The 19103-nt window shown below is 28.6% G+C and overlaps 2 protein-coding genes across 2 annotated transcripts; both read right to left on the bottom strand.

The window, feature by feature from the left end:
• Window positions 1–4280: 4280 nt before the first annotated feature.
• On the bottom strand, window positions 4281–6495 carry LOC105138228 (33 kDa ribonucleoprotein, chloroplastic-like). Its single transcript, XM_011044269.1, has 4 exons — window positions 5972–6495; window positions 5743–5844; window positions 4752–5060; window positions 4281–4661 (listed from the first exon to the last, which is right to left on the bottom strand). The coding sequence occupies exons 1-4, from the start codon at window positions 6413–6415 to the stop codon at window positions 4536–4538; spliced, it is 981 nt and encodes a 326-aa protein (XP_011042571.1). The 5' UTR covers window positions 6416–6495; the 3' UTR covers window positions 4281–4535.
• Window positions 6496–6700: 205 nt separating this feature from the next.
• LOC105138227 (nuclear transcription factor Y subunit A-10) lies at window positions 6701–11075 on the bottom strand. The gene is made up of 6 exons (XM_011044268.1): window positions 10946–11075; window positions 10064–10375; window positions 8546–8658; window positions 8379–8447; window positions 7959–8099; window positions 6701–7507 (listed from the first exon to the last, which is right to left on the bottom strand). Exons 2-6 carry the CDS (start codon window positions 10302–10304, stop codon window positions 7106–7108), a joined length of 966 nt encoding a protein of 321 aa, XP_011042570.1. The 5' UTR covers window positions 10305–10375; window positions 10946–11075; the 3' UTR covers window positions 6701–7105.
• Between the last annotated feature and the right edge of the window lie 8028 nt (window positions 11076–19103).

The raw sequence follows: 19103 nt of genomic DNA, 5'->3' as shown, positions 1-19103 counted from the left end.
AAAATTTTAAGATAATTTTATAGTGAATTTATATATTTTGAAAATTGGAGGCATATGAGACTTGTTTTTAAAGATAATATTTTTTATTTTTACAATGCTTTTATAAAAAAAAAATTAATTTTAAAAATTTAAAAATAAAAATAATTATTATTAAAATTTTAAAATATAACTCAATCAATGAGAGGATTAATATGAATAGACTTGAATTAATATATAAACATAAATTATTATTATTATTATTATTATAGTTATAAAAAAGGTTAAGTTATGGGTTAAGAAGGTTAATTTTTGTTGACCTGAAATTTTTGTTTTTTTTAAAAGAAATCAACAGGTGTTTTACTTGTGTTTCATTTCGAGTTAATATAGAGTTTTGACTAAGTCAGTTAATTGTTTTTTTATTTTTTTAATTCAAACTAATTTAAGTCTTGAATATTATTCTGATTTTATAATTAAAGTTATTATAATATTATTTATATTTCAATTCTTTTTACACGTATAAATTTGATAACAATATATATTAAAAATTAAATAGATTTTAATTTATTTTATTATATCTTATCCATCGTAACTAAATAAAATACAAAAACAATTATTTTATCATATACATTACTACCAAAATACAATTTTATGTAAGTCTTATTTTTGTGTTTTGTCTTTTCTATTATATCTCTTTTATCTCAAGAAACTAATTAAACACAATATCTTATTGACGAAGGGTGGAAATGGCTTAATTTGATCAGCAAATAAACTCAAGATTTGTTTCTATTGATTTCATTTGACCCCTTATTGCAGACTCCTCAGCGATATTTGTTCAGATTTTGACTTCGATACTTGAAGGGGATTTGCTGCTATCCAAAAAGCAAAACAACAACTAAGGGATCCAGGCCATATATATGAGATTCGGGAAACCTGGTCAACTCGCGTTTTAAAAAAAAATTAATATTTTTTATTAAAAAATAACTTTTTAATTTTTTTAAATCATTTCAATACATACACTGTTTTAAAAATAATTTTTTAAAAATAAAAAAATATTATTTTAATATATTTTAAAATAAGTAATTATAATTACTTATTAAATAGTTGTTTGGTTCTGTGACTACAGGTAAAATTCACCCGCAACTATAATTTTTATCATTTGATTATGCTCGTATCACCGTTTTTTAATAATAGGTTTCACCATTAACTATAGCTCAACCGCATGTTACAAGAAGCGCAAAAAGCTACTTCTTATGATGAGAAAATGAATGAAGAGCATGTTAAACTATTCATGTTTAAAAATTAACACAATACAATGTTTTTGTTGCTGTAGGCTTGAACCAGCGCATGAAAGTCCAAAATACTTGGTATTTTTTTAATTATTATGAGTAAGATTTATTTGTTTTTATTTCTTATATCATTATTTTATAAAAAAAATTATATCCAAAAAATAGAAATAATTCTACATCATAAATTAATAAAAAATCTTTATCATTTATGTCATATTTAGCATAAACAGTAATATTCAATATAAACATGATTTTATTTATAATGCCATGTAAACATGATTTTTTATTAAAAACAAATTAATGCAAAAGTTACATAACTTGTTATTATAGTTATAGCCCAACATTAAAGTTTGATGAATTAACTCAAATTAATTTAAAATATAAAGTTTTAATTTAATTTTTTAAATTAAATTAAGTTTTATTCTGATTTTAATTGATTTATAAATTAACCTGTTTAATTGATTAATTTTAATTAAATTAATTTTCATCCAGTTTAATATAAAACTCAGGTCGGCTAGGTTTATCAAAGCTAAAAATACATTGAACCAAGTCCGACCATACAAAATAAAAAAAATATTTTTTATTTTTAATTGTGTTTTATTCAAAAAACTAGTGTTAAACAGTATTCAATAACTATATAAATTAGACGGAGATTGCTTGATAATGCCGCATTTCCAGAATTTGATTGCAATCTCAATTTTGTTCTTGATTATATTTTACCTAATGATGTTACTCTTTTAAGAAATATGTGAAAACTGTAATCCTTGTCGGATATATTTCATAAGTATTGGAATTGTGGATAATTTAATGGAACAATAAAAAGTATTTTATATAAAGTATTATTTATTTCATGATATAATAGCAATAGTTAAATCTACAATATTTAAATTAAAAACCATCAATATAAATATATATTTTTTAAAATTATTTTATAACCTTAATTTCAAAAACATTCTTAACCAAACACATTAAACTACTTTTTGTTTAACCTCAATTTCAACTACAGTTTTAACCAGTCACCTGTTTTTTCAAACCAATTTCAACTAAAAGTATTTTTTATATAATAATGTTTTTCAAATCACAACTACAACAGCTACGGCAATACCAAACAAGTTTTAAATTTAACAAAAACTTGCAATGTTTCATATGATAATGCTTGTTTTCTTGTTTATTTGATATAATTTTTATCATTTGGTTATGTACCATAATTTTTTAATAATGGGTTCCACCATTAACTATAACTCAGCCACAGATTATAAGAAACAGCAAAGAGCTACTTCTTGTAATGAAATGAAGAGCATGTTCCACTGTTCATGTTTAAAAATTAACACAACACAATGCTTTTATTGCTGTAGGCTTGAACCAGCGCATGGAAGTCCAAAATACTTGGTATTTTTTTTAATTATTATGAGAGATTTATTTATTTTTATTACTTATATCATTATTTTATAAAATAATTATATCCAAAAAATAAAAATAATTCTACATCATAAATTAATAACAAATCTTTATCATCTATGTCATATTTAGCATAAACAGTAATATTTAATATAAACATAATTTTATTTATAATGCCATGTAAACATGATTTTTTATTAAAATAAAATTAATGCAAAAGTTGCATAACTTGTTATTATAGTTATAGCCCAACATTAAAGTTTGATGAATTAACTCAAATTAATTTAAAATATAAAGTTTTAATTTAATTTTTTAAATTAAATTAAGTTTTATTCTGATTTTAATTGATTTATAAATTAACCTGTTTAATTGATTAATTTTCATCCAGTTAAATATAAAACTCAGGTCGGCTAGGTTTATCAAAGTTAAAAATACATTAAACCAAGTTCGACCATACAAAATAAAAAAATATTTTTTATTTTTAATTGTATTTTATTCGAAAAACTAGTGCTAAACAGTATTCAATAACTATATAAATTAGACGAAGATCGCTTGATAATGCCGCATTTATAGAATTTGATTGCAATTTCAATTTTGTTTTTGATTATATTTTACCTAATGTTATTGCTCTTTTAAGAAATATGTGAAATATGTAGTCCTTGTCGGATATATTTCATACGTATTGGAATTGTGAATAATTTAATGGAACAATAAAAAGTATTTTATATAAAGTATTATTTATTTCATGATTTAATAGCAATAGTTAAATCTACAATATTTAAATTAAAAACAATCAATATAAATATATATTTTTTAAAATTATTTTATAACTTTAATTTCAAAAACATTCTTAACCAAACATATTAAACTATTTTTTATTTAACCTCAATTTCAATTACAGTTTTAACCAGCCACCTGTTTTTTCAAACCAATTTCAATTAAAAATACTTTTTATAAAATAATTTTTTTCAAGTCATAACCATAACGGCTATAGTAATACCAAACAAGTTCTAAATTTAACAAAAACTTGCAGTGTTTCATATGATGACGCTTGTTTTCTTGATTCACCATAAAGCACTTTTCTTGATTCACCATAAAGCACGGAAAGGATTTTTTTCATTTTTTATTTTTAATTCATGGGAAATTTCAATATTATTATTTATAGTTATAAATCTTTTTATTAACGTACAAGTATTAATTTTGTTTTAAAAAATTTATGATTATTAAGATAAAAATTATATATCTATTTTATATGAATAAAAACTTAAAAAATCATAAATATAATAAAATAATATTTTAAATTTATTTAAATATTCTAATAATAAATAACCAATTTCAATTAAATAAAATTAAAGAGTAAATAAATCTGATAAATATTTTTTTAGAGTATAAAAAAAAAGCCAGTAAAGGGTCAACCCTGTCCCCACCTTTATTTTGTTTTTTAAAAAAATAGATGAAATACCATCTATCACAATTTAGAATATTTAGAATTTAGAAAATAGACATGTCTCAGAGCTCTCAAACCTATAACCTTTTGTTTGTCACGCTTAATTGAAGATTTGAATTTGTTTTAAAATAATTAAAAAATATATTAAGATGTTTTATTTTTTATATAAATAGTCTTAAAGGTTAATTTGCACTATTTAAATTTTTTACTATCCAAGCCACAATACTCAAATTGCACAGCAAAGGACTGCAGCCTATTCAAATTCTACGGATTTTGTACCAAGTGGCTTGTCTACAGTTATGGAGGAAAACACAAGAACAAAAGAGGTCCATATAGTCAAAAGATTTGGAAGTTGATGGCTATATCTTCTCAGAGTGCTCCATCTAACAGAAAACTTAAGCACCCACAGAATTACCATGGTTCTCTCAGGCTCCAATGCTGGACAACAATTCACTGCTCTCAAGATTGTTTTCTGTGTTGTTTTCCTTAGCCGGAGGAGGGTAGGATCTTTCTCCAGCCAAATTCAATCGCAAAGGCCGTCCTTCAACCTCCTGTTACAATTACATATCAGCTGATCAAAACACTGGATGACAAGCAAAATAATTCAAGCATGCAAAAGCAACAACCAGTTCAGGTCTTACCTCTCCGTTCATGGCTTCTAAAGCAGCTTCTGCATTCTCTGCAGATTCAAAGGAGACAAAGCCAAAACCACGAGATCTCCCTGTGTCTCTCTCGTAGATGACTTTGGCACTTAATAAGCCTGGCTGGTTGGCAAACGCATCTCTAAGACCTTCAGAAGTGAGGCGCCATCCAAGGTTTCCTGCATATAGCTTGTGCTCACTGTCTATAAAGCCCTTGTAGCCACTCCGTATCCTTGGCTCCATTACCTCCCTCTCACCTCCCCTTGGTACTTCTGGGAAGTTAACCCTCAAAGTTCGACCTCCAACTTGCTGTCAAACATCACCAAAATCATTGTCACCATTTTTCATCTTCTCATACAGTACTCAATTAGCAGCAGTCAAATATAAACATGATTATCACCTTTGATAACACGCATCTAGAAAAGTACACACATGAAGAATTAAAAAAGAACAATGTTTGGGACAAGGATAGGAGCTCAGTTATGTTCAGGACAAAACTTCCATAAAGACACTCTTTAGTTGACAAAGCATTTCCTAACACCACCAATCAGAGCTTGGATTCTTTCTATTCAGATAAAGACCGAACACAGATGCAGTTGACAGCTAAAATCATGATCAGAATTGGACTACATCTCAGAACAAGTTGCTTACCATCTGAAAATTAATTTGAAGCCAACTTACATTTCGTTTTTAGCAGTTCGCAGAGATGGCAATAACACGTGATTGGTTTTGCACCAGCTCAATGCAATGACAACAGAAGTCGAAATACAGACAACTGGTAAGTGAACAAAATGGACTTCTAATTTCGTTGACACAAAACACAATTAACTCTAACCACAATCGATTAGAGAAAAAAGCATTATCCACCTCTTCAACATACACTTAAACAACCCCATAACACATCATATCAGTGCAAAACTAAGAATTTGGCATGGTTTGGGCACTCGAAATCATAGACAAAGCTCAAACCGAAAAAATGGAAGTCACTTACTGATCCATTGAACATCCGAATAGCTTCTTTAGCTTCTTCAACACTTTCCATTGTAACAAAACCAAAGCCCCTGCTCCTATCCGTAACTCGATCGCAAATAACCTTAAAACCCCACCCCAAAAAAAAGAAGAAGAATCATAAGCATTATTCCTTTGTCTAATGCTCCATAGACAGAGAAAATGAAAAAAGGAACATTCAGAACGTAACGATAAGACAAAAGAAGTCAGACCTCAGCACTAAAAACACGACCAGCTGCCTCAAAAACCTCAGCCAATTCCGAAGAGGTCATGGAATATGGTAAATTGCCCACATAAAGCTTCCCTTCTTCTCTTGCTTTGATCGCCCCCACATTTCCTTCTTCTTCTACAATTTCCTGGTCAAATTCGTCTGTTTCACTTTGTGAGTCATCTTGAGCTGTGATGTTTTCATCTGTTTCAACTTCAAAATTGTCAAAAGAGGCAGCAAAAGTACCATGGGAAGGAGCGATGGAGAGTAGAAGGAGGGAATTGGAGTTTTGGCTGTTGAGTTTTAGGGGTTTTAGAGGTTTAAGGAAGGGTTTTGATAAGAAGCAGGATGGGATTGGAAGTTGTGAGTGAGTGAAGGAGAGTTTTGAGAGCTTTGTGTGCAATGGAGAGGAAGTTATAGTTGAAGCTGCCACGGAGAAAGCTGACATTGTTATTCTGTGAGACAAATTGACAAGGAATGGAGGGTTTGAAATATGTTTTGATGATTTTTTTGGAGTAGTTAGAAAGATAAGGTTTTTTATTTGCATTTATTGGTTTCGGCCCTTTGGGTTTGGGTCTTCTTGTTACTGAGCATGGACCAGAATTTCTCCACAGCTGCCCACCTTCGTTTCTCCCCGTATCACTCTAGCAATTTCATCCGACTAGATTGCCATGCCAAGAAAAGGTGCTAAATGCTATTTTATGCTTTTGTTTCGATAGTACTGTTCCATCAATTTGCAGATATAAAATGGGATGAAATTTATAATAATAGAAATATTTAAGACAACACAAATACATAGTTATTTCTTACAATTAGGAATCCATGGAGTAGATAGCAAGCCCAAGAGCATGAATCATTCTTCAACATAATTTAGGGTAGCCTTTACACACGTTTATTATCTTGTCCATTAGCTAAAATATTTACAATGCATTAAGGATTTAGCACCTCTAACCATCCCATGACAGCAAGGTTGTATGGAATGCAATAGATGACATTAATGCACTAGAGCCAAGAACGACTTGCCCTAACAACCAATGGTGAAGTCCAACTTCAAGCCATAATTAGGTTGCAGGTTCCTGCAAGGGTGGGGTCTGGTCTAGTTCAAGGAACAAGCACCAACCCGATTTTTGTTCCCTTGCTATTTTAAGTTGCAGCAGTTGTCAGCTGCTGCAACCCACTTACTTGGCATAACAATGCCATGCCTTCTGTCCATCATGCCTGAGAAACTATGGAAAGTCGGCCCAAGATGATTGATCTGAAGGAGGTCAAGTTCTCCCCTATTGTACATGCTAGTCACTTCTGACCCTGAGAGAATCGATCCACCACCATTTGCTTCCATTGAGGAGTTCAAAGTTGCTCCAACTGATTCCAGGACTTCAGAATTCTGAGAAACAGTTGCCTGAGAAAGTTGAAAATCACCAGCTTTCTTTGCCTCCATTGTCCCTTTTCCTTCATTTAACTCTCTTGTATTCAAGAAACGGCCACCACATCCCCTTGGTCGGCGCATTGCATGGAGATGGCGTGAATAGTGCATATAGGGCTGTCAGCAGAAAAAAACTTGGTTATTGAGCCAGAATGCGGAGAGGGATTTCTTTCAAGAGACAAGAGTCTTGCCACTAGCCTTTAGTGGCAGATTGAGAGCATGTTTGAATCTCCAATACAAAACATAATAAGAACCAGGCTAATGAATTAATCAGACACTCATTTAAGCCAACATAATATCTCAAACATGGATTAACCGTGGTCGCTAATTTAGAGATATACTTATGTATTGCATTGACAAACCTGTCAGTTTGAGTCAAATGTTTTCCAAAGGGAAGATACCAAAGCCTGCCTTGAATTGCAAACTTGAACTAATGTACAAGGGGAAAGATTTGGGACATTGGTTGCTTGAAAGATTTTATTTGTCTGCCCTTTTTTTCTCTCATATGATGTGAAGTTTCAAGTCCTATAGGAAGTGCAAGATGAGCTACCACATCAAGAGATAATACCTTACGACTGGTGGTCGATTTATTCTCCAGCACAGCTTTTGCACGGGACTTTCTACGCCTCATAATTCCATGGTACTGCTTAGCATTTACATATATAGGTCCATCATCTGCGGTCATGCTCATCGGCAGCATAATTCGGCCCTACATTATTATGAATAAGCATAGAATTAGTTAATTTCCAAGAATTCTACTTGTTGCTGGTTGTCTTCAACAATAAAAGAGAACTCAAATATGAAAAGGGTATATTGTCACTATAATCTATGGCACAGGTTTTTTTTCTGATTTTTCTTAGGGGTATGATGGGAGTGGCGGACCACATTACTATCAGTAGATTACAGATTAGTATGCCAAGTATTTTGCTTCACATGAGTAAATGTAATTGCAAAAGATGTAATTTCACTCGTGAGAAGAAACACAAACCGAAATTTGAGGTCCAAAAGTTGAGAATACTCCGTAACATTGATCCACAAGAGGATACTTTGTGCAAATCTATAGTTTTATCAACGTGCAAACCATTAGCCATCAGCTACTATAAATCAGGTTTGAATACTGGCTATATAAAACCTAAACGGAAACAAAATTCTCACCACAGGCTGACCATATCCCATGTCAAAATGAGCACGATACTCTGGCAGAGCTGTTTGCAATGAAATGGCTGCCTGAAGATTTTTCTGTCCGTCACCAGAAGTTTTGCAGTCACCTGAATGAGAAATTACCTGGTTGGTTAACAGATAGTCATATTGGAAGTACCTAGAAAAAAATTTGTAGATAGATTGGAACCTAATTGGCTGATGCGTCAACTAGGGACCAGAAGGTCCAGAACTGTCGTCTGTGATGCTTTATTTCATATTAATGGATCAAAATAACTCAGCAGAAGTTCTAGATACGCATTGAAGATATCTGATATCAAATGGGAAGAAGATAGTCTTTGAACAGGTTCTGGAAAATATAAAATGCTAGGAAGAAATATCTAATCCTTCAGGAAGAATTCATCCATTACTTCATCAAATGAGGACTACTAGACAGAATAAGAGAAAAATGCTCTAACTTATGATACCAACTTGTCTGTTGGGCATGAAAGATGAAGACAAGTTAGGCCAGTCGAGCACTTCCTATTTCAAGCTAACATTTCTGTGCTGCTTTCCGCATCTTCATGCCAAAAAATGGCTTTGAGATGCAATCATCATTGATTACAATTTCTTCCCATTGGCGATACATGTATTTGTCGATGCAAACAAAACTAAATGCATCAGGACACAGTCCATTTATTTCCTGGCACGCATTTGATTAGTTTATCATCAATCTTGTTTTCATGTTACCTCAGTTTATTCCTTATCATAGGAGAAAGAAATCTTCAAGATATTCTTTTATCCCCAAGTTCATCTAGCATCAAGCACAGCCAAGACATTGCTGCCTCCTAAATTGTACACGAACTACTTTCATGATTTTATCCATTTCATTATGAAAATCCTCCAAAAATATAGCAAGTTTTGGGCACCGTTCAGAGCTATATGGCTGCAACACATTTGACCAGAAAATTTTCCAGCTTGTTCAAGTGTTTTTTCCTCTGGATTCTAGTACGAATGTTCATTGTTTGCACATTGATATGCCTTATGTACCATGCCTAGACAGAAACTAACTGCCATTCTTTACAAAAATATGGATCAATCTACCATAACACTCATCACTCTACTTTATCTAATTTGACTTGTACGATGATTCCAAACAAACTTGCGCTTCCAACATTTTGGCACACCCATTACTGTGAATGAAAACTGAAAGTTAACCTTATATCCTACTTGACCATTAATTACTGGCTAAGTTCTGTGTCCTCATTTGGGAAACAACTTTATTAACCCTAATGTCACTCTTATATCAATCAATTTTGGGAAAAAAATCATTATAAATTTGTTTAATTTTGTAATTCAAGACAGTATCTAAAACTTTCTGGTGCATACAGCCGTAATCCAAAGGTTAAACAGAACACAGTTTTTCTATGCCTTTTGAAGCTGGAATTTTGTAACTAATGACAAAAGAAATGCAACAAATAAATCAGAAATACATCTATGAAAAATTCTAAACCATAAAAAAGGAGAAAGATTTACCTGGAAATATAGTGAATTGAGTAATATTCCTTTTATCTAGCCTTTGGTCAGTACTCATCCTGGCCTGCTTAGTCGCAGCTTCACCTCCAGTGGCAAGCTGTTCTACAGGTAAAGCCCTCAATAGGCCACACGATTCACCAGTAACAGCTTGTGACCCAAATGCAGTCCACCATGGCACTGTTGACAACTGCCCACTTGGATTATGGACAATTCCTTCATGTTCTTTGACTTTCATTGTCATTAAATTCCCTCTGCAATGACCTTTGTGATTGCGTTAATCGTCTTTATCCCAACAGTAGTTCAAACTAATTCCTGCAAGTTGAAATTTTTAATCAAAATCCTCTCCAAGATTTCTGGTGAATTCAACCCCATAAAAATACTAAAAATATACATGGACAGAACTCCTACAAATTATATATCACCAAATAATTTTCCATCGTAAAACACAATCCCCCAGCATAAAAATCTCAGCTTCGTCAACCAAATCTTCTCAGAAAAAATGAAGCAGAACAGATACTTCCTTTTCTTTTCTTTTCTTTTTAAGAAAAAACTTGAAATTGCCAAATATCAAATCCTAGAATAAGATCATCATCATCATATTATAAAGATCAATTAAACACCAACCAAATAAAGGGAAAATACAAGAAAAGGAAGTGAAAATACATGAACAGAAGACAGTTCTATGCATAAAAAATAAAAAATATACAAGGCATAAAATGAGCCCCGTCTTAGAGTACAAAGATAGTGACCAAATAAACCATAAATACACAGCGAAGAAACCAAGATAACAAAACAGAAAAGAAAAAAAAAGAAAAACAGAGTCAAAACTGGAATATCCTGTAAAATACAATTTTTGAGAGGCAGATTAGATGGTATGCGTACTAAGAAGTGGAAGCAAGCAACAACTTAGGTCTCAGACAGAAGCAAAGAAACCCCATTTGCTAAGAGCCATTTCTGTAAAATCTCAAGCAACAAACAAAAAGAAAGCAGACAGAGAGGGGGGGGGAGGGGGGACGAGGGGTGGGCGAGGGGTGGGGGGGAGGGGGCAATAAATGCATCCAAGTGTAATGGATTTACACGCCAGTAACCAATAAGCACGAGCTTTCATGCAAATCTTTTGGACACTCACTGTACGTACAAGAATATTATTGCAATAATTTATTCATCTCTCTCTCAGTCTCTCACTCACTTTTTAAACTTGTTTTTCTTAGATTTTTTAATTTTTTTCAATTACTATAAATAATCCAACATCGAAGATCTCATTTCCACTTCTTTTTTCAGTCCAAAAGGGGGTCTGTTGGGGTTGAAGCCAAGTAGTGGGCGTTATATAACTGCCAGGTGCCATCTATTTGTGGTGTAACACTGTAACTGCACAATTTTTTCCCCAGCTTGTACAAACTGGGTTGCAAGCATGTTTAGAAGAAGTGGTGTTTTTGGTAAAACCCAGGCTATCTATATAATTATATACAAAGATAGATAATCATGTATGTATTGTTGGGAGCTATTTAATTTCTTTGATTATTTTTTTAATATTAAAATAATGATATATTAAATTAATTTGTATTTATTTATATCAATTCACCAAACCTAAATATAAATTACATTTTTTTCAGATTTGAACATATCAATTAATTTATTGATCCATTAAATCTAAAAAGAATAATTCAAAATTAACTTAACTAGCTAATAACACACTAATCTTCAAATTGAGTTTGAGGTGTCTACATAGCTCAACAAAACAACACAATGTTATAAAATTTGATAGAAGGATAGACATATATCAAGGCACACATATAAATAAACATACCTTCGCATCAAACTACTTTCACTATTATATTTAATATTAAACGTTAAATGCTTATGGTTTTTTTTTTGTCATAATTAGGCTCGCAAAACCATGTTAGAGCATGTCTATGTTTAGTGGATAACCTATGTAATTGTTGGGTTTTTCAAAACTTTTAGATGCAATGAAAATAATAATTTTAAATATGTTTTAGGATTTTTAAGAATTTTGTTAAACAATTTAGGGTCGTCTGGAATTTATATAAAAATTACTTTAAGATTAAAAAAAAAAAATTAAAGTTTGATCAACTTTTTCAAGATTAAGTATCACAAACCATAAATTATTTATATATTTGATTTTTAATAGTAATTCACGTAAATTATTAGTGAAAAACTTTTAAAATCCATCTAGAAGAGAGAGGTTGCTATGTTTTTGAGTTCTCACTCTTTATTTTTGTGTTTTCATATGTTTTTATACCATATGTTCTATAAAATACTTTTTTATCTTATCGAATCAAAGCTTACACCAAAGAACATAAGGCATAGTAGTTTATTTATAGTGAAAATATGATAACCCTTTTAATGATAAAATATTACTTTACCTGCCTAAAAAATATAACATATATTATTTTAAGATAATTTTAAAAATTATTCAATCAAATTCCTAATTAATTTTTCTAGGTCTAGATTGTAATCCATGTATTAATTACAATTTAGTCTTTAATTTATAAAACTTATTTTCGATTAAGTCACATTTACTAATCTTATTATTTAAGTTTAATTTTTGACAAATGGTTCTTAATATATGTAATTTGTGAGGTTCATAATAAGTTGGTCCAAATATAAATCATAATCCTAAATAAAAAAATATTAAATAAATTAAACATTTTTTTATCAATTTAACAAATTAATTAATTTATATTTGAAGATTAAGTTAATCCCTCTAATATTAGGAAAGTATTACATGGTTTGACTTAATTTTTTAGTAACTAGTTTCTCAGTGTTATTATTATTCATTCATCGAAATGTTTTACTCTATCAAACTAAATAAGATCTTGAATTTTTTTCAAATCTTATTTCACCTTATGAAATAATTTCATAATTGTTACTGTTCGATAACAAGTGAAACATTATCCTTAATTTACTTGGGATAATGATTCATCTCTTAATCATCCATATACTTTCATATATTGAATGTTATACATCATATCTACTTATTTGTTATTATTTATGAGGACAATATATTTTCAAGATAAAAACATAATATTTTTTATATAAAATAATTTAGTAATTTTATCTCTTCATATAAAATTTTTATGCAGGTTAATTTATTGTATATATCAACTAAAATTTACTTACATATTTTTCTAGATATTCCCCTCATATCTCAACGTGTGAGAATAACTATTTCTTTCAATAAATGAATATAAATGAACATGATATATATATATATATATATATATATAAAAATCTTAATGACTTCAATTAATATATAGTTTTGATAGAACATCAACCATATAAATGCAATATAAATCTCATAATTATAACAACTTTATAATTTTCTTTACAAAATATTTTTATCGCATTAACTTTATATTTATTGTAAACTCATTAATCAAACATAAATAAATATTAAAAATAAAGAATATTTTTATAAATAACAAACATGTTTTTACATGAACAAAAATCAAATTCATATATAACCAATCCAATTAACTATATAATATAAACACCATCAATAACATTACCATTTCCACTTAGCAGTGCATCATTAATCATAAGGGACTGTTATCTTAAATCATCTACTAAACTTGGTATTACAATATTTTTCCAATTTTATCATTGTGTCCATACAAGTAGGCGTGGCTAATAGGTATATAAGTATCCATAAACCATCAAGTAAAGTCTCAGTTCTAGACTTTCTCATTGCATGTTCTTCTCCTCGTTAACTTTCTGATCATTACATCTCTTTTAATTCTTGAAAACCACACAGCCTTTAAGACTTTATTTCTATAGTAATTGAAACGATAATTTGTACTGCTGTAAATCTATAGTAATTGAAACAGTAATTTGTACTGTTGTTTACTACCGAAGGTCAGTTATGAAGTCATAATCATTTGGTTGCATAGTAATTAGAAAAGTCACGAGCCAAGTTAAAAGGAACGAATCAAGATGCATTAAGGTTAGTATTCCATTATGGTGTCTCCAATTTCTTTGTTGGATTGAAATTCCTGTATTAACTCCAAATAGTTGGCTTGCATAGCCACCAAATAATTTTTATTTTATTTTGATAGGAGTTCATTAAAATCATTACAAAATATTAAAAAATATTAATATAATATTTCTTCAAGCCACATATATATATATATATATATATATATAACATACTCAAATATAATTTTAAATATAAAAATAAACCAATCAAGTGAGTATTTGCAAATGTGATGCATGTAGTTTCTTACAAGTCTAGATAAATAATTAGTTTTTTTATTAAAAAAATAACTTAGGTTTTGTTTGGTATTACAATTTAATAACGCATTTAAAAAACTTTAAATTTTATTTTTTAACTTTAAATTGATTTTTTAAAATTATTTTAATATAATGATGTCAATAATAAATTAAAAAATAGAAACTTTAATCTATTTTTAAATAAAAATATTTAAAAAATCAATATTTATCACACATCAAAAGATATCCTCGATTAAATAAAAATAATGATGAAAAGAAATAGGAGGAGGCATTGGTATTTTATTTAATTAAATTCTGACGGTTCATGTGGTTTTTCTGTTGGTAGAGCTAGATATTTCCAGTTCCTAAGGTGGGCACAAGATGTCTGTCATGTCTAATTAGTTCCATCTTGTTTTGTTGTTTTCTCTCCTTGGATGTTGGGTTAGGAATGCGTTGGTTTCATCCCATAATATGATCTGAAAGATGGGACAAGGGCCTTTGTCATATTGTGCACACGCTCCGACCAATACAATATCATTTAAGTAGAGTTTGTTTCCCACCAATAATTTTTAAATCTTTTTCATAAAAATTAAATTTTATTTAATAATATTTCTCATCATGTTATTATTTTTTAAAATTTACTAAAAAAATAAAAACCAAACATAATACATAAAGAAGTCAAAAGAAAGTGAAATTGACATAATTTTTTAATATATATATATATATATATCAACACCAACAGGAAGGGAAAATAATAAACAAATAACCCATGATTAATTAGATTTGCTGTGACAAAAACAGCTGAGTTCAAGGGTAGATCATACAGGTAATAGATTTTCTTCTTGGTTGTTGAGTATATATTAAAAAGCAACTAAAAAAGGAGGAGGAATAATTGTAGCCCTTCTCACGTTTGTTTTATTCACCATTGTAGTGTAAGGACTATTTTGTTCTTTCCATAAAAACAATACATGCTTTTAAACTAGGGTTATTTTGGTATTTTTATATTGTGCATTAGTTATTATTGACGTATATAAGATATTTTTGTCTATTCAATATTTTAATAAATAATAAAATAACCAGAATACCTCCAAGAGTAAAAAGAATAAATGGTCTCGAGTAGGGATATTTAGGTATTTTTATTTTTCTACATGAAGTAAAATTACACTCGTACCCTTAAATGCAAGACATTGAATTCATTGTAGTTATGGACATTTGAGTCTTTTAACTTCAAATTTTTTTGTTAATTGTAAGTTTGGTTGAGAGTAGTAATTTAATTTAAAATTAAGATAATTATTTTATATTTAAAAAACTATTAGCGCGTTGAAGCTGCCACACATTTTGGATGGTACATGTGATAGTTTCTGGCAATCAAAAATGAGCTTTTGTTGTTTTAGTTTATTCCTTATCGTCTCCTCTTTTGTTATAGATGGCGCGTGTTTTTTAAATGTAGCTAGTATATCGCCAATGATATTTCTTTTTCTTTCATTTCTCTCTCTTACCCCAGTAAATACACTATAATCCTTATTATTATTGTTATTTGAGATTCAGATCTTTTAGTTTTGATTAATATTTTTTAATTATTTTTTCTTTTGTTAAAGTTTTATTTGTTCTCAATTTAACTCTTGGTGTTTAATTTGTATGTGTATGGTATTTTGATCCAATCCTTCCATTTTTTTTAATTATATTTGCCCTTTTATCAAAGTTTTATGGATTTCACTTTTATCCTTCAAACCAAGTTTATGATTTGTGTTTTTTTTAATGATGATAATAATTTTAATTTGGTCCATGTTGTTTTGAATTTTTATTATTTTCCTTGTTTTTTTTTCAAAGTTTTTATAGCTTTCAATTCTATCCTTCAAATCAAGTTTGTAGTTTTTATCTTGCAGATAGTAATAACAATAGTAGTGTTAGTTATAATAATAATAGTGGTGGTGGTGGTGATAGTAATATAATATGTTGTTGTTGTTGTTATTGTTGATGATGATGATATTAATAATGCGGATAATAATAATAATAATAGTAATAAAAATTATAAAAATATTAATGAAAATAATAATATTATTGATGACGATGATGACGACAACAACGATAAAGACAACAAGAAGTAAATTAGTAATGATAATGATGATGGTGATATTTGTTGTTGTGATGGTAACAATATTATTGTTGCTACAACAACAATGTATTTCAAGTTTAATAACTTGAATTACATATTTAAAAAATTAATATATTTTTTTAAAGTTTTTATAATTATTTTTATTTTTAACCAGATTATTCTAATCATATAATTTGAATTATAAATTTTACGGAATGTCTTATATTGACTTAGTTTTAATTAACTCTTTTACATATTTACCATAAATAATCTTTTATATTTCTCTATGTATTTTTAGTATATAAATATTATTTTTTTATTTAAAAATAGTTCAGTCAAGGTGAAGAGCTTATATGAAGGCGGGTGTGTGTGTGTTGACTTGCTTTGGGCGTTAAGATTTTCCCTTTTCTTTTTGGTGGACAATGAGGAGTTAAAATTCTTGTGAGTTGGGATCTCTGTGACTGTGTCCATATCTTCATGTGATTTTCCTTAATCTACACGATCCTTTCTAGCTAGGGTCGAGGAGTGCTAGCTGTGTACCACAGATTTTACTTTATTATTTTAACCTTACTGCCATGCTAAATTATTAACTTTATTAATTAACTAAGAAAACAAAAAGAGAACAGGTTTTACTCTATCATTCCTCCAAAAAATACTATATACTTGAATTTTTTTATTTTAAGTTTTATCATTTTTAATATTAGATGTATTAAGGATTAAATTTTATATTTTTTTATAAGGTTATCTCTATCTTAAGATCTAAACTACATATTTAACTAATTAACTTATTTGACTCGAATTTTTTTCATTTTTAATTATTTTTTAATTTTATCTTTTAAAATTAAATTAATTAAAAATTAGTCTTTTTGATTTATTTTAATTTATTTTATACGAGGTTATTCTCTTCTCATGGCTTATATCAAGGATTTGCTAATTAACCCTAGTTAACTCGAGTGTCTTCTTTAAAAAAATTTAATTTTTTAATTTCAGTTACATCCTTTGACATTAGGTTTATTAGATATTAAACTTCATAATTTGTATTAATTTTTTTCTATTGGATTATTATGGTTTCATGACTCAAGTTACAGGTTTAGTAGCTTAACTTGAGTTGACTTGAGTTTTTTTTTTTTGTTAATTTCATCATTTAATATTGAGTTTATTTGAAATTAAACTTATGATTTGTTTTGATTTATTTTCTATGGGGTTAATATATACTCATAATCCAACATGAAGATTGACAGGTTCACTCAAGTTGACCCAAATCAATCCAATATGTTGTTATCTCAATATTTATTAAAAAATATCATCTTGAATATTTATTCTAATTCAAACAACATTATCATTGGTTGTCCAAGTTGTATTTGAACTCGTTTAATTGAATAGGTTATATTAGATTAATTCTCACATAGTTTAAATTTTTTTCTACTATAAAAAAATTATCAACACCTAGATATTTTTTTCATGTTAAAAAAATAATTTGATCCACAGCGTAGCGTGAATCAATGATCTAGTAAAAAATTAACGGAGAAGGAGATTTCATTATACCTTTCCTCATAAAACATTATTAACTAGAATAATTTTTCTCAATTTCATTATATAACATTAGATTCATTAAAAATTAGATTTTATGATTTATTTCGTTTGTTTTTATGAGGTTATAATTATCTCATAACTAGAATCACAAGTTGATGAGTTAATTTGAATCGACTCAAGTTGTTTTTCTATTTATTTTTTAATAAGTTTTTTTTTAATATTATATTTCTAATGCTATGTTGATTTTGACGCTCCAATAAGATAACAAATGAAGAGCTAAAATGACTTTTTTATTAAAGAAAAATCATTTCTATATCTCTATCAAAAGAGCCAAAACATTAAATAGATTATATAAAGATTCATTCTTTCATTAATTAAACTTTTTCAAGAAAAATCAAAAGTATTGACATTAAATATATTAAAACACAAATGAATTGTTAAAATGATTTGTTTTTTCATTGGAGTGCCCTTAAAAAAATTATATTTGCATTATTTAAAATTTCATGTCTATAATTTAGCTATTCTAAATGATTTTTTCCATTAAAAACACTCTTAACAAAGTATAAATATTTTTTTAATTTAAAAAATAAATTTAATCCAGCACACAACATAATTAGTTTTAAACTATGCAAGTTCCTCCATTTAGTAGACTCATTGGAGCATATGAAAGCACAAACATATCTGATTAACCAAGACAATATCCTCGTAATCATCAAACAAACAGATCTAATTTACTTTTGGCTAGTGAAAAAAATGGTGGCGGGTGGGTCCCTTGGGTGGTGGGGGCAATCTTAACTTTTGCCTCTCCTCTCCTCTAAGCAAACCGAGGTGGTCCCAACAAGCTCTTCTTTGAGGCCTCTCGTAGTCACGGATTGATCCTTTTCCTTCCCTCTTTCCAGCGGCTCTTTCCATTCGGTTATGTTTGTTTATTGAAAAGTTATTTTTTAAAAAAATAAATTTTTAAAAAGTAAATTATTTTTTGATGTTTAGTAATATTATAAAAAATAAATTGAAAAATAATTTTTAATGTTTGATTATGTTACGAAAAATAATTTATTAATATTTTATTTTTTTCAAGTTTATTAAAAAAATAAGAAACAAATCTTATAAATTAAAAAATTAAATAAGAATGAAATTAAAAAAAATATAATTTCATAAATTATCTCAAATAAAATAAATAAA

This window comes from Populus euphratica, unplaced genomic scaffold (assembly GCF_000495115.2).
Source record: "Populus euphratica unplaced genomic scaffold, PopEup_1.0 scaffold74.1, whole genome shotgun sequence".
Taxonomy (NCBI): domain Eukaryota; kingdom Viridiplantae; phylum Streptophyta; class Magnoliopsida; order Malpighiales; family Salicaceae; genus Populus; species Populus euphratica.
This window is presented reverse-complemented; position numbering and strand designations above follow the sequence as displayed.

Bases quoted from the DNA above. Each gene is read 5' to 3' on its own strand.
- LOC105138228 (XM_011044269.1), bottom strand. From the start codon at position 6,415: ATGTCAGCTTTCTCCGTGGCAGCTTCAACTATAACTTCCTCTCCATTG. The intron at 5,061-5,742 runs GTAAGTGACTTC...GATGTTTGACAG, and splicing joins TTCGGATGTTCAATGGATCA to CAAGTTGGAGGTCGAACTTT. The intron at 4,662-4,751 runs GTAAGACCTGAA...TAATTGTAACAG, and splicing joins TAGAAGCCATGAACGGAGAG to GAGGTTGAAGGACGGCCTTT.
- LOC105138227 (XM_011044268.1), bottom strand. From the start codon at position 10,304: ATGACAATGAAAGTCAAAGAACATGAAGGAATTGTCCATAATCCAAGT. The intron at 8,100-8,378 runs GTTTGTGTTTCT...ATAATAATGTAG, and splicing joins CTTTTGGACCTCAAATTTCG to GGCCGAATTATGCTGCCGAT. The intron at 7,508-7,958 runs GTATTATCTCTT...TTCTGCTGACAG, and splicing joins AATCGACCACCAGTCGTAAG to CCCTATATGCACTATTCACG.